Consider the following 15,614-nt stretch of genomic DNA (forward strand, 5'->3'; position numbering starts at 1 on the left):
GTTATTGTAGATAGCATTCATCAACGTCATTATTGTTTTTGTTGTTTTTTTCAGACCTTCGCAGAAACATCACCACGAGGGCGAGGACAGTTCTTCCTCCTACTCATTCTCTACGAGTGAAACCTCACCGACTGATATTCACGAAATGGAAGAGGGACACCCCCCAGACAAGGAAAGAGCGGCCCCACATTCCCATCGTCACCATCGCCACCATCACAAAGCGCGGCATTTACATCCGAAAGCTGGTAGGATAACAAGGAAGATACTATCTGTAACGAAGCTAAAATCAAAAAATACAGCCGTGTAGTCTTCAATTCAACAATTCCGATTTTGTGTTTTAATGCTGTCTGGATTAAATCTCATTTATAACTCATTCTTTTATAAGAAAGGCGAAAAGAAATGCAAATGTATTATGGGAGAGTAATGCATACGCTACTTTTGTTAATTTTGTTAATTAATATTTTACATTATTTGTTATCATTTTGGTTGGACATCATTTGAATAGTTTAGCATTTATTTTTACAAAGCTTAGGCCTATATCAAATCACTTTGTCTGTCTGGTAAAAAGGTTTGTACACATTATTTCTCACACACCCAAACATGGATCAAAACTAAAATTATACACAATAAATTTGTTTTAATTAACAAAACAAGAATCAATAAAGGAATAAAATTAGTAGTTAGTTATTTTGTTTGATACCGGGGTATCTCGAACAAGGGAAAGATATTGTACTTGACGTATGTAGTGGTAGAAATGGTATTTTCCTCTTTATATTTTGTAGGGAGAAAAGTTTAAAAATAAAAAAAACAGATAACTATAAAACTTTCCATGTTCAAAAGCGCTTCACTGGCACAGGGCTTTGGATCTAAGCATCTACAGCACCATTTAACAATCACATCGAATACATTTGAATGCTGATTGTATAAACAGGGGATCTAATTGAAAGGATTGAAGTCACTAGGGGATTAAACGATAAAGGATAAAGTAACCTGGGGATGTAATGAAAAGGGATGAAGTCAACAGCGGATGAAGTGACAGAGATAAAGTCACTAGAGGATGGAGTGACAGAGATAAAGTCACTAGAGGATGGAGTGACAGAGATAAAGTCACTAGAGGATGGAGTGACAGAGATAAAGTCACTAGAGGATGGAGTGACAGAGATAAAGTCACTAGAGGATGGAGTGACAGAGATAAAGTCACTAGAGGATGGAGTGACAGAGATAAAGTCACTATAGGATGGAGTGACAGAGATAAAGTCACTAGAGGATGGAGTGACAGAGATAAAGTCACCAGAGAATGAAGTGACAGAGATAAAGTCACCAGAGGATGGAGTGACAGAGATAAAGTCACCAGAGGATGGAGTGACAGAGATAAAGTTACTAGAGGATGGAGTGACAGAGATAAAGTCACCAGAGGATGGAGTGACAGAGATAAAGTCACCAGAGGATGAAGTGACAGAGATAAAGTCACTAGAGGATGAAGTGACAGAGATAAAGTCACCAGCGGATGAAGTGACAGAGATAAAGTCACTAGAGGATGAATTGACAGAGATAAAGTCACCAGCGGATGAAGTGATAGAGATAAAGTCACCAGCGGATGGAGTGACAGAGATAAAGTCACCAGCGGATGAAGTGACAGAGATAAAGTCACCAGCGGATGGAGTGACAGAGATAAAGTCACCAGCGGATGAAGTGACAGAGATAAAGTCACCAGCGGATGGAGTGACAGTGATAAAGTCACTAGAGGATGAAGTGACAGAGATAAAGTCACTAGAGGATGGAGTGACAGAGATAAAGTCACCAGCGGATGAAGTGACAAGATAAAGTCACCAGCGGATGGAGTGACAGAGATAAAGTCACTAGAGGATGGAGTGACAGAGATAAAGTCACTAGAGGATGGAGTGACAGAGATAAAGTCACTAGAGGATGGAGTGACAGAGATAAAGTCACTAGAGGATGGAGTGACAGAGATAACATCACCAGCGGATGAGGTGACAGAGATAAAGTCACCAGCGGATGAAGTGACAGAGATAAAGTCACCAGCTGATGAATTGACAGAGATAAAGTCACCAGCGGATGAAGTGACAGAGATAAAGTCACCAGCGGATGAATTGACAGAGATAAAGTCACCAGCGAATGAAGTGACAGAGATAAAGTCACCAGCGGATGAAGTGACAGAGATAAAGTCACCAGCGGATGAAGTGACAAGATAAAGTCACCAGCGTATGAAGTGACAAGATAAAGTCACCAGCGGATGAAGTGACAGAGATAAAGTCACCAGCGGATGAAGTGACAGTGATAAAGTCACCAGCGGATGAAGTGACAGAGAAAAGTCACCAGCGGATGAAGTGACAGAGATAAAGTCACCAGCGGATGAAGTGACAGAGATAAAGTCACCAGAGGATAAAGTGACAGAGATAAAGTCACCAGAGGATGAAGTGGCGGGATAAAGTCAATAGGGGATGAAGTGACAGTGATGCAGTAACCATGGGATAAAATGACAGGGATAAAGTCAGTAATGGATGAATTGACCGGAATGAATTGACAGGGATGAAATTACTGAGGACAAAGTGACCAGAAACTTTTCCTCATATCATTGCGTAGGCCTTATGTTTAAATCTTAGGCCACGGTTTAACTTTTGGCTCAAATACTGTGAAGTCCAATATGTATTTATGTTGAGGATCTCTCTTTCTATATCTATCTATCTTTCTCTGTGGTCCCGTCTGAGACATGGTCCACCAATCAGCTTACTAGGCTTCACGCTTCTAGGCTAGTCTGTCACAACTGTTTCTATGTCTTCCACGTTTGGTTGCCATGTGTATCTGGGCCGCTCTTTCTGCCGTCTCCCCTGGGAGTTTCGTAGAGATGTCCATTTATGGTTCGAGATGATCAGCATCCCTTTTACGAACAACGTGACCCGGGAAAGGAATTTTATCCCGCGGCCAGGATGAGGAGTTTCCTCTTCACCGACGCCTCTGTCTGGAGTCCTCCTGTGACATGATCATTTATTCACACCCGTCTGGTCATGGGGCACGGTCCCTTAAGCCAGCGAAATGAGTTCCTCGCCTGTTGCGACGCCGGAGACCGAGCCCACGGGGGGCCCTCCATATGCCTATAATGTGCCATCGATTCCCGTGGGAGGGTCATTACCGCCCGTATGACCCCCGATGGGGAACGGTTCAATGGGTGTCGGACGGGGTAGCACGTGCAAGTACATTCGCTAGAGCAGTGGTTCCCAAACCTTTTTGTCTTGTAGACCCCTTGGAAGTCTTCATAGACCCCTAGGGTCTATAAAGACCACTTTGGGAATCACTGCGCTAGAGCATACAGTGGTATCTCACTGGGAGCCATGTTTGCTCTCGTACTTGGTCTTTCCAAGAAGATGCCACACAGAGGCAACGAGAGCATTTCCTCCGACTGGGAGTTCCAGACCAGGGCTTGTCCTCTGATGATAGATGGATAAAGAATGCTACTTATTTCACTACTGCAGAGTACTACTTTGGTAGATTAGGTACCGCGTCTTAATAAAGCATTTTGAGAATGTTCCATTAGAAAAATATACTGCTGCGTCAGATCATGTAAAGGTCATATAAACATAGGGCCAGATTTTACCACAGTGTAAGACCCTGCTGCCGCACAGGGCCTCACCCATAAAGGGTGCCCACTTATTTCAAACATATAGGCTATAACTTAATAATAATAATAATGTTAGGTTTGTAAACAGAAAAAAAACAACAATTAAATAAGCTCTAATGCTTGATCATTTTTTTACAAAGCTTATATCATCTTATTCTGTCTGTCTGTCTATCCGTATATCTGGTACATTCATTATCGGATCAATTTGAAATTTCCCACAACTATTCATTGGCATAGACAAGACATACATCAATTTAAAAAAAGAAATAACCAATTAGTCAATTAATTTTTGGTAATTTGGCTTGATAACAACAAGGAGAATAATACTTATTTACAATATGACTATATATGTATGATCTTGTCCCCTTAGATAATTTGCTTCGTATTACATAAAAGGGAAATAGCTTCTGCATTATTGAGATATGTGGCTGTAAGTACGGATATCTTTCCCTTTGATAAGCTCTGTTTTATTATGATTTTTTTCTCTTGTTTTAAAAAAAAAATCGTCAAAACAGAAAAAAAAAAAGGAGGGGGGCACATTCATGACTACTCTTGATATATAACAATCTTTACATCTAGTTATTGTAGAGTTTTTAGACTTTACTCAACGACAAAGAGTTCTATTGTTATAGTTATTTGTAAGTTAAAAATAATGCTATAGAACAATAACAGAGATCTGGCGGATACCGAATTCATAGTATATTTCCTACAAAGAATTTTATTTTATTAAATGGCATTCTGTAGCAGTGCTTCTTCTCCTCAGTAGCTATAAATGCGATCCAAGTTGGTCTCTGTCAGCTGTTGGTTGTTACCTGCAGATAACAAATATCCTAACAAATAATAACATTGCATTTCTTTATATAAATATAATGGGAATGCTCTCAATAACATTAACATCACGAATTAGCAACGAAAAGTGCAGATTAATAATAATATAATCATAATCTTTTATTATCCATGAGGAAATTTGTTTTAACAAATATAACAACGAGATGCCCTTGTACTTTAGCGAACTGATCACTCCATATGTCCCCCAGAGACCCTGCGCTCAATCGACTCAACGCTTTTAGTGGTGCCACGTTTCTCCCTCAAAAGCTACGGTCTGCGGGCTTTTTCAGTTCACGGACCAAAGGTTTGGAACTCACTCCCCATTGATCTCAGACAGACAATATGCTACACCACTTTTAAGAAGAACATTAAGACCTATCTGTTTAAAACTTTTTTTAGACTGTCATTTTAGCTCTCGTATTGTTATTACAACGCATTGAGCCAACATTTTGTTTGTTAACAGCGCTTTAAAAATAAAATTATTATTATTATTATTATTATACATTAGTGCATTATAAATAACAATAAATGATTACAGCAGACAATGAGTTCATTCCCAGATTTCTTTTTAACTCTTTCTCTCCTAACTGACGATACCAGCGTTGATTCCATTAGAATGTGGTAAATAATTACGGAGAGAAAGAGTTAACATAACATGCGAAATTTACAACAGTAAGTTACATGTACGTTATAGAAGAACGCTGATACTCTGCGCTTGTGAAAATATGATAAAATGAATTTCAGAACTGCAAGATATATTTAAAAGTAAAGATAAAGTTTCCCTTTCAGACCTTGCGATATATAGGGCAGATGATGTTAGGCGTATCTGTTTCTGTGGCTCACGGTCAACAATAGTGGCACAATGACCAAGCACCTTTTCCTTTTCCACTATTGTTAGTGCTGGGTGGAGTCAGAGGCTCCCAAAGATCCCGAAATCAAAAATCCCAGTCTCAACAAGGATTCGAACCCGGGACCCCCAGTTCTGAAGCCAAGATCAGCCAAAGCGCCATCCGAAAAAGTCTCTAAATAAACATTAAACAACTTCGATGGACACATACATATGGATGCGCGGTAATTATCCTCTCTTTTGAACTAGCGTCTGTAATGCATAAGATAAGATAATAACTTACAGTACTGTCGAAGTAACTGTTAGTTTTTAAGGTCATGATAGTTGTGGCTAAAGTTACAGATGTCTTTGACGTGTTCAGCTTGCTGGACGTTGCTGAGGTCGAAGGGCTATCATCCTTTTCTCTGCTTCTTCTTTTCAACCTGAGGATAAACGCTGAGATACATTAGGAAAAAGAATGCACTGGGAAGACTCTGTCATCTAAAACTAAATTGCGCCTTCTTCCCAATGCGTGATTTGCCTCAAACCTGTTTGCATACAAATTACGCATCTACCAGGGCCGGATTTAAGAGAGAGCAGACGAGTGCACTACCCAAATGCCTCTACAAGAAAGGGGCACCAGATTTATATCGACATCGCCTAAACCAGCGGTTCTCAACCTTTTAAGCTCGGCGACCCCTTTTTACAATCCCCGCTCTGCGGGCGACCCCATCCGCAAAGCAATAGAAGAATAGACAAAAACAATCCATATTTTCGATGGTCTTAGGCGTCCCCTGGCAAATCGTCAATCGACCCCTAAAACCCCTGACTTAAACACCAAGAATTTACATTTATTTTTTTTTTCAAATAGAAATATGTATTTTATAAATTGGCATGTTTTTAGGTATTAGTAATGTTTTATTAATAAGTGGATTTTTATTAGCTTTAAAAAAAAGTGCAGGTGCCTCCACACAAATTCTGTCCCGAGGCCACCGTAAACTTAAATCCGGAACTGGCCTCTCCCTTAACTGTCCACTTATTGTTTCACGTAATAATAATCGAATCACAGCTATGTGATTATTATAGTATCATCGTGAAAAAAAAAAGTATGCTAATCTACTAGCATCGTATCTTAACACATGAAATGTTAAATAATTCTCTTTTTTTTTTAAACTGGCATAGCCACGGTAAGGACAAAGACATCCTTGCTTTCCAAATTATAAATCTAGGTTAACCCTCCTATTTTTCTGTCTTTTTTTTTTGGCTTTGTTTATTAACTTTAAATTATTTGTTTTACACAAGGCACATATTTTTAAATAATGTTTTCAGATAGCTGCCTGGTCGTGCGGTTTGCGCGCTGGACTGTCGTTCGGATTTGTCGACGTTCGAGGGTTCAAACCCTGTCCGCTCCCATCCCCCGTCGTCCTGCGGGAGGTTTGGACTAAGAAGTAAACTATCTTTCAACTCTGAAGGAACATCCGAAACATGTTAAACATTTTACAAACAAACATACATTTATTTTAAATACAATGTTTCCAGAAGCTTGTAGACGACGTAGCAGCTATTCTGAGCATGCCACCAGCGATTTTCACAATTCAAGTAACAAATGGGTGGGCGTTATTCTCGAAAACGGCTGAGACAATCTGCTTAAAATTCAACTAGTTTTTCTCTATTTGGTCTTGTAAAATGGTGTGGGTACTATTACTTACAAAATGTACGTGATGGCAGCGATTGGTACAACTAAGATCAAAAGAAACCAGTAGTACACATTCGAGTCTGCGAAAGAAGACATTGTATTAGCCTACATACAACACGACACTCGATAATAGGTATTTGTTCTCTATATAAACTGGTATAAACTTTGTCACATGTAAATTATGAGTGAGTCTGGTGTGAATGTACATTTTGGTTTCTTATAGTTATAATGTTTTTTGTTTGGTGTAATGCACAAATTGTAAGACAAATTTCCTTACGGATAATAAAGATTATTATTATTATTATTATTATTTCTAAACGCTTGTACGGTGAAAAGTAAATTCAATGAAAAATGATGCAATTTTAGTTGTTGTTTTTTCCTTTGTGTATTTTTACTGTCCGGGGGTTTGTTGGCTGGACGGTAAAGCGCTTGGCTTCCAAACCTGCGTCGCTGGTTCGAATCCTGACGAAGACAGTTTCTTCTTCTTCTTCTTCTAGCCAGCTTTATTGCTGCTGAGCTGTGAGCTCTTTTGCAGACTGTGCCAAGGAAAAAAAGTGTGCTGTTTTTTTTAATTTCGGGATCTTTGGGCGTCTCTGAGTCCACCTAGCCCTAAAATGTAAAAATTAGTAGCTGTTCCACAAATGTACCACTTTTTATCGACCACCTTGTATATCTATCACGTTAGAGATAATGTGTGGCATCCAGCTCTATAACCTGAATATAGGTCATCTGTTTCTGTGACCCACGGTTAACGAGCGTGTCATGTGACCAGCACAACGACCAACCGCCAAACTAAAGTAAGGTAATCATTAGAGCTTGGTGGACTCTGAGGCGCCTTAATCATCATAAAATTAAAAAAAAAAACATTCCAGTTTACACCAGGATTTGAACTCGAGATGCTTCGGTTCGGAAACGAAGAGCTCTGCCACTCAGCCACCGCGTCTCCATTAGTATCAAAAAGTAGATTTTAACAAATACTTACTTTTGTGACATGTTCCATCCACTCGGTCACAATCCGAGGGACATTTCTGCATGCAGCTCGAGAGACAGTTCTCTCCAAACATAAAGTGGTCACAGGCTGCGTTGGGACGAGAATGAAACCAAACAAACTGGAATCAGCTATTTACCGGTTTTCTAAATACACACATTAAAACATGGAGACGAGGTGGTCGAGGGACAGAGATAGGGCCTAGGAACCAAGAGGTCAGGAGTTTAACATCAGGTATATAAAAAAAAAAAATAAAGCACCCCTGTCAAATCTTGCGATCTATTTGGCAGGTGATGTAAAGGTCATTTTATGGCTGACGGTTAACGAGAGTGTCATGTGGCCAGCACAACGACCAACCTTTATTTTTTTCCCAACCAATGTTGCGTGGAGTGAGCCCCAGAGCCGACTGAAACATCGAAATTCCGGATACCAAAGATGTTTTTGTATTTATCAGAAAGACACAAAAATATAGGAAAATTTCTTATCCTATATACTAGGATAAATTCGCACAAGCGCATCTTCTTTTAAGTTCTATTCGAGTCCGAAAAGCCAATAACTCTGCAGAGTTTAGCCAACAATATAATTCTCAACAAGATACTTATCTCCCCTTAGCTATTACTGTCTCTATAAAAAAAAACAAAAAACAAAAAAACACCATTAATTAATAACGATTAATTGATAAGATTTTTAGCCATTTTTTTTCCAAAAGATTCCTTTGTTGTTATCAACAATGAATAATTGTGCAAAGTCTCAACGTGGTCCAAGAATGTGACGTGGAAGGAACAATGTGCACCGATGACAAGACAATAGTTCTATGTGTGTTGAGGGTTGGATTTGTACCAGATTGATCAGAGAATAAGCGGGGAAGGTTGTGCACATCAAATCTTGTAGACCAGGGGTTCTCAACCCGTGGGTCGCGACCCCCTTGGGGGGTCGATTGACGATGTACCAGAGGTCGCCTAAGACCATCGAAAATATGGATTGTTATTGTATATTCTTCTATTGCTGCATGTGTGTGTGTGTGGATGGGGTCGCAACAGAGTGGGGGGTTGTAAAAAGGGGTCGCCGAGCATAAAAGCTTGAGAACCGCTGTTGTAGACAAAGAGCACTGCTGTTATTTTTTGTTTTAGTCCGGCGCGAGGCCCCCTCCAATCGGCGGCCCTAGGTAGCTGCCTATTTTGCCTATGTCTAAGACCAGCCCTCCTAATGCCTATAATGGAACTAGGTGACATAAGTTTTGATTTATTTTTTTTCGAATGTTGTTAAAACTTAAACCTTCTGCGCTAATGGAGTTACTTAGCTATACTTTTTTTTTTTATTCGGGGTCGGATTGAACTTCAATCCCTCATCCCCATGGCATTTTGGTGACTTGTTGTTTGCTTTATTTTTTCTCACGCTCTTCATTAAATTCTCGAAGAAAATTGTAAAATTGTCCAGCGCAGCGACTTAAAGGAAAACAGGTCAACGTTGGTAATACTTCCCATGGAAGAGGGAATTTGGTGTCTACACGAATCTTAACTCTGAAGATACCTCAAACAGCACATAATGGAAAGATGTTTTGAGTAAAGTGGACCCGGGCATGCTACCCTGCCTCATAGTGAGGCCCGGGTGGAAACGATCGTAGGAGGAAACGATTAGGCTAAAGGGTAGAAAAACAAGAGTCCCGTGCCTAAGGGGGTGCGAGAGCATCCTCATTGCACTGTGAGGAGTTGTAAAAAAAAGCTCCCACAACCTTGTCACAATCCAGGCGCTGTTCCTCAAGGGGCCGTTACAGAAATGGCGTGTCCCGCACGGTTAGCCTGGTATGGAAAAGGAAAATGGCAGGGGTCTTAGTCTACGCGGCCTCTTGCCAGACAGAACAGTACACACTGTTCTCATTCAGGCCGGTGAGAGGGAGCTCTTGTTCACTTTTGCTGGCTTAGAGTTCCAAGAGCCGAAGGCTCTACTCTACCTGGCAATTTCAAGAAGAAGAAGTAAAGGGAAATGTGGTTGAGAGACTAAGTACGCTTGAAATTGGCTTGCTTTGGCTACCTTTAAAGGGAGGTCGAGGTTCGACTCCCGACTCGAGCAGAGTTGTCTTTACTTAGCGTTGAATGGCAGCATAGAAAACCTTCTCCCAGATACCTCTCCCTCCACTGGTCCACAAATGAGATTGGACCATAGCGCTCTGAGCATGCTATAAGCATGAAAGTAGCGCTACATAAATGCTATAATTTGATTTTTAATTTTTTAAATTTAACTACATCGTCAATTAATCAGCGCTTTTTAAATACATACTCCTAACTAAGACTTCTAAATAATATACTAATGTCAAATTTAAAAGGACAATGAAAAAAAAAGAAAAAGAAAACTCGATAAAAAAAAAGGAGGACAGATTTGAACCTATACCTTCAGTGCAAGCATGATGTGGGTTTTTAAACCCAGCCACACATTTACGGCAGACTCCCTCGGTCCTGGAGCAGTTCTCTTGGCAGTTAGCACAGCTGTTTTCACAGCTGGCCCCCCAGTGTCGAGATGGGCAGGAATCTTTATCTGGTAACAGAGACACATGCGACATGTAGAAACAAATAATTATTTGATTATTTAAATGAAGTAATTGTTTATAGGCATATCTGCAATGTCCAAATAACGGAACGCGGGCTATATTTGGCACTTGTAGCAGTGCTATCCGGCCACTCAAAACTACTGCCAAGGCCAGCCTTGGGTAATTTAAAACCTTAGCCGAAGTGAATTAGCTGGCCGCAAATGTAGCCAAAGGAAATTAAAAAAAAAAGCAAGAGAGTTATACCATTTATTAATATCCTTCCTGTATCTTAATGTATCTTCATTAACAAAAACAACAATATATACTTCTTCTGAAAATTCTCCATCGGGACCTGAGGCCGTGCTGCCGTCGACAGTAAGGAATCAAACGAAATGTTTTCGTTTTGTAGACACAAACATAGAGCTCAGTTCCGGCCTTTACATCAAAAACATGCGATAAGGGTCTTCAACCATTTATAATCTTAAATGTAGCTCTGTTCCGGCCTTTTCATCAAAAACATGCGATAAGGGTCTTCAACCATTTATAATCTAAAATGTATATCTACAAAATCTTGAAAAAAGAAACGAGTCTTAGTAGAAACTTGAAGCTGGGCTAGTATTTATCTTTAGTCCCGTGGAAGGCCCCCATCAAATCGGAGGCCCTAAGAGGCTGCTTATTTTGCCTATGCCTAAGGCCGGCCCGGCTACTGCCTACAAAAGATCGGTTCTTTTAGACATCCTGGACCTGGTACTGTTAGGCAAAGTCTGACGTACAATCGACCAGGCACAGTTGGTACACACTTTACTGTTTGTCTCTGTTTTACTTAAGCCTATTGATCTATATGGTATGTTCTTAAACCTTTTGGATGTTCCATCAAAAGTGAGACGTCAGGGGATATTAGCAGACAGAAAGGGGGTTCACGCTGGGGTCTTTTTTTTTTCCATAACCCGGAGCGCTTTACTTTTTCTTCTATGTTACTGTCAAAAGAGTTGAGTCTGTAAACAGCTAGGACCACGAATATCCCTTTTACTGAATGTATATTTGAAGTTTTACTGAATATATCATTGAACGTTTATTCTGTCTAGGCTGGATTCAAGCAGATGCAGTGGCGTAGCCAGGAAAGGGGGGGAGGCGTCAAAATTTGAAAATCTTCCCACGGCTCCCACTTGAGGGTGGGCCCCAAATGTGTGTTCGAAATTTGTTTTTGCATTAAATACTACACTATTATCTCATGTCATGATGTTTAATATTAAAATGCAAAGCCCTTAAGAGGTCAAGCCCCAGGGCCCCCAAATCCTTAGCTACGCCACTGAGCAGAGGCATTTTGTTACATCCCTAATAGCTCGTATCCCAAGACTTTCGGGCTAGAGGCGAGGCCGAAAACCGAGCACATCGCGGAAACTTCCCATGTTCATATTGTGTACAAAATCAGCCGTGTCCCCAATATAAAAAAAAAGAACCTTTAAAGAACACTACATAAATATGGTTGTTTCTGTTCTCTCACAACCCTGCAAGTGCAACGAACTCGTGTTTATATACAAAAAAATGGAAATAATTCTAAATCGTCTTTATTTTTGTTAGTCACCCTGAGTTATTTTTAGATTAGCTGGGAAAGAAAAAAAATACTACCAGTCAGGTGGGAAGAGACGCTTCTAAAAATTTGGCGATGTTTATACATTTGAAAATCTCTGTCTGAATCGTACATTTGTAAACAGAAAGTATATTGTGCAAAACGAGTTTGTGAGGACCTACCAATAGTACATTTGGAGCATTCCTTTCTCTCTTCATTGGAGCCTGTGCAGTACTGACCCTGGGCGCTGTCTATACGTTTACAGAATCTGTAGTTTAAATGTACAAATCCATGAGTTTATCGCTGATACTAATAAGAAGATAGTTAAATAAAAAGCCTCCACTTCAGACCCTGTGAAGGCACATGATAGTAAGGTCATGTGTTTCTTTGGCCCACGGTTAACGAGGGCGTCATGTGGCCAGCACAAAGACCCACCGCCTTTTCTTTTCCCCAACTAATTTCAGGTACCCATTAGACAGATGCGTATATAGGGTGGGGAGGAAGGGGGAGAATTTGAAAATCCCCCCCCCCGGGCCCCCATTTGAGTGTTGTTGTTTTTTACATTATATATTACATAATACGACAAATGTAGAGGTCAAGTAAACCGGGACCCCAAATGATGCCATTAGAGGTGGAAATACTCAAAGGTGATTTATAAATCTCCGTCTTCAAAGGCTCGGAAGCCAAGCGTTTTAGCGCTCGGCCACCGCGCCTCGTAGGAAGAAGATTCATTAGAAATTTCATTATTATTTGAATACATGAGCCATAACTTAAAAGTGAAGGGAATATCAGCATCCCATTTAGCCTGTTTGTCTCCCCTAACGGAAAGTCTTTACAAGTGTACCACGACAACCACGATAAAGCATCTGGTTGCTTGATACAGACGTAACTTACTTAATATCAGCAAAAAATGTTTGAGATTTTAATACTTGTCAATAACTATCTATAAACAAAAAATACATATCCCTATTATCGATTACCATTTTTTAATTTTCAAATAATACAGTATGTCAGGGGAAGGTATAATAATAATAATAATTTTATTTATAAAGCGCTGTTAACAAACAAAATGTAGGCTCAAGGCGCTGTAATAACATTACAAACACAAACACGACAATGTACATCAAATACTAATCTAAAAAAGTTTTGAACAAGTAGGTCTTAATGTTCTTCTTAAAAGTGGTATAGCATGTTGTCTGTCTGAGATCAATGGGGAGTGAGTTCCAAACCTTTGGTCCGTGCACTGAAAAAGCCCGCAGACCGTAGCTTTTGATTGAGAAACGTGGCACCACTAAAAGCGTTGAGTCCATTGAGCGCAGGGCTCTCTGGGGGACATGGAGTAATCAGTTCTCTAAGGTACAGGGGCATCTCATTGTTATATATACACTGATGACAAAGTGTGGCGACCTTGTATGGCGAGAGTGAATGTTAGTTTGACATTTTGGTATGATAGTTATATCCCCTTGTATATGTATTCCCAGGATGTGAATGTGAATAGCCTTGCACGTGTTATGAACTGAATGGTAAAGTCTTCGGTTAAGTTAGTGAGGTCTTGTCCCCGGTCCAGGAAGGTTGGACAGTCACTTCATGGACTGGTGTTTTATGTATTATTTATTGACAGTTAATATAATTGTGTGCTTATTAAGTATTAAAGTATTATTTGCATTTCCATGTACATCTGAGTTGGGGTTAAAGTGCACCAAGTGGTAATTTTTCTTATTTGTGTAACAAGTATTTGTGTAGCAAGTATTAATGAATAGTAATTAAGTATTCATACCCCTAAAGAGCCAAGACAAAGACAAGCTAAGAAAAGAACCCCTGATACAGTAAACCATTCATATTTTTGTTATTGAAAATTAAAGAGAAACATTCCAAAATAAAAAAAAAATTAATTAAAATAATAATAATACAAAAAAAAAAGGTTAATATTGACTGGAAGGCAGGCACTGTTAAATCGCTGTCTCGTCTCTCAGTATTGAAATATATGTCTTCCCTTAACGTATTAATACTTTGATTTTGTTATGAACATAATGATAACCGAGTCGAAAAACCATGTCTGCTTAGTATGGCTTTAAATACACTGAATGACTACACAACACACATTTCGTGAACACATTCTTACGGACGAGTTACAAGCACATGTAAACATGAGAACCACCGATACAGCATATAATTTCAAAGACATCTGAAATAAAATTAATTCGTTATAACTGATTGATTAACTTAATTGGATACACTTTAAGATTGATTAATATGTTTTCATCGACGATGAATACTAGTGCTACAGTTAAACTTTATCCGAGAATGGGAAAAGGGAGAGAAAAAAGCCTTTCAAGAGACGGGTGAATTGAAAACTTTTGTAAATGAAAACCAAAAAGAGGCCGGTATGCCAATCGTAAAAGCCTTAGAAAACATACCAACAACAGAGCTTCAGGCCTTAGACTGGACCCCCAAGGACAGAGGACTTATAGGAAGACCAAAGAGAACATGAACTAGAGGAAGACGAGAGGACAGGAAAGAGCTGGGAAGCCATTAGAAAGCTGACAAGAGACCGTGGAGAGTGGCGTGTTTTTTTTTTTTTAACACTGAGACCCTATGTTCTATGAGGAACGTGATTCTACTGAGGCCCCTGAGTTTCACGAGGAACGTGTTTCTACTGAGGCCCCTGAGTTTCACGAGGAACGTGTTTCTACTGAGGCCCCTGAGTTTCACGAGGAACGAGTTTTTACTGAGGCCCCTGAGTTTCACGAGGAACGAGTTTTTACTGAGGCCCTGAGTTTCACGAGGAACGAGTTTTTACTGAGGCCCCTATTTTCCATGAGGAATATGTTTTAGCTGAGGCCCTATGTTCCATGCGTAACGTGTTTTTACTGAGGCCCCTATGTTCCTTGAGGAAAGTGTTTTAGCTGAGGCCCTATGTTCCACGAGGAACCGTGGTTTTGCTGAGGCCCTATGTTCCATGAGGAACGTGTTTTTACTGAGGTCCCTATGTTCCATGAGGAGCGTAAAAGAAAGATGGTCATAAAGTAAATCGAAACCACAACATTTGTGCTACTAGCGCGAAGCTCTATCACCTTACATCGCATACACATGAAATTCTGAGCACTTTCATAATCTTCGGACTCGACGGTGAACCTAGATTCAACTAATCGATTTCTTTATCTAATATGTATGTACGGTGGTAAGCGTGGTCGAGAGGCCAAGTGCGCTTGAACTTGGCTTCGCTTGGCTACCTAGAAGGGGGCTCAAGGTTCGAATACTGACTAAAGGCAACCAACTCCTAGATACCCCCTCCCCCCCCCCCCCCACTGGTCCACAAATGAGATTGGACCAAAAGCGCTCAGAGCATGCTATAAGCATGAAAGTAGCGCTATATAAAAGCTTTAATAATAATAATAATAATAATAATAATAATGAATGAATGATAAAAACTAAACGTACCTAATCCTGTCCACGCTTTTACTGCCAACACAAGGCTTATTGCAATCCCAGGTGGTCCACTCCGTCCAGAATCCGAAAACTGAATGAAAAAACTCAATTTAGCA

General features: G+C 40.0%; 2 protein-coding genes across 2 annotated transcripts in view; one reads left to right on the forward strand and one right to left on the reverse strand.

The window, feature by feature from the left end:
• Positions 1–367, forward strand: part of LOC106064769 (uncharacterized) — a 43,882-nt gene extending 43,515 nt beyond the window's left edge. Inside the window, exon 20 of the mRNA XM_056016682.1 lies at positions 55–367. Coding sequence (XP_055872657.1) covers positions 55–307 — 253 coding nt within the window. The 3' untranslated portion in view covers positions 308–367. The remainder of the gene's footprint in view (positions 1–54) is intronic.
• Positions 368–4,321: 3,954 nt separating this feature from the next.
• LOC106052732 (uncharacterized) overlaps positions 4,322–15,614 on the reverse strand; it is a 39,591-nt gene continuing 28,298 nt past the window's right edge. The window contains exons 15-21 of the mRNA XM_056017664.1: positions 15,511–15,589; positions 12,252–12,337; positions 10,364–10,507; positions 7,970–8,065; positions 7,001–7,067; positions 5,596–5,734; positions 4,322–4,449 (exon numbers count right to left, since the gene is read on the reverse strand). Of these exons, the coding sequence (XP_055873639.1) occupies positions 4,432–4,449; positions 5,596–5,734; positions 7,001–7,067; positions 7,970–8,065; positions 10,364–10,507; positions 12,252–12,337; positions 15,511–15,589 (629 nt within the window). The 3' untranslated portion in view covers positions 4,322–4,431. The remainder of the gene's footprint in view (positions 4,450–5,595; positions 5,735–7,000; positions 7,068–7,969; positions 8,066–10,363; positions 10,508–12,251; positions 12,338–15,510; positions 15,590–15,614) is intronic.

This window comes from Biomphalaria glabrata, chromosome 18 (genome assembly GCF_947242115.1).
Source record: "Biomphalaria glabrata chromosome 18, xgBioGlab47.1, whole genome shotgun sequence".
NCBI lineage: Eukaryota > Metazoa > Mollusca > Gastropoda > Planorbidae > Biomphalaria > Biomphalaria glabrata.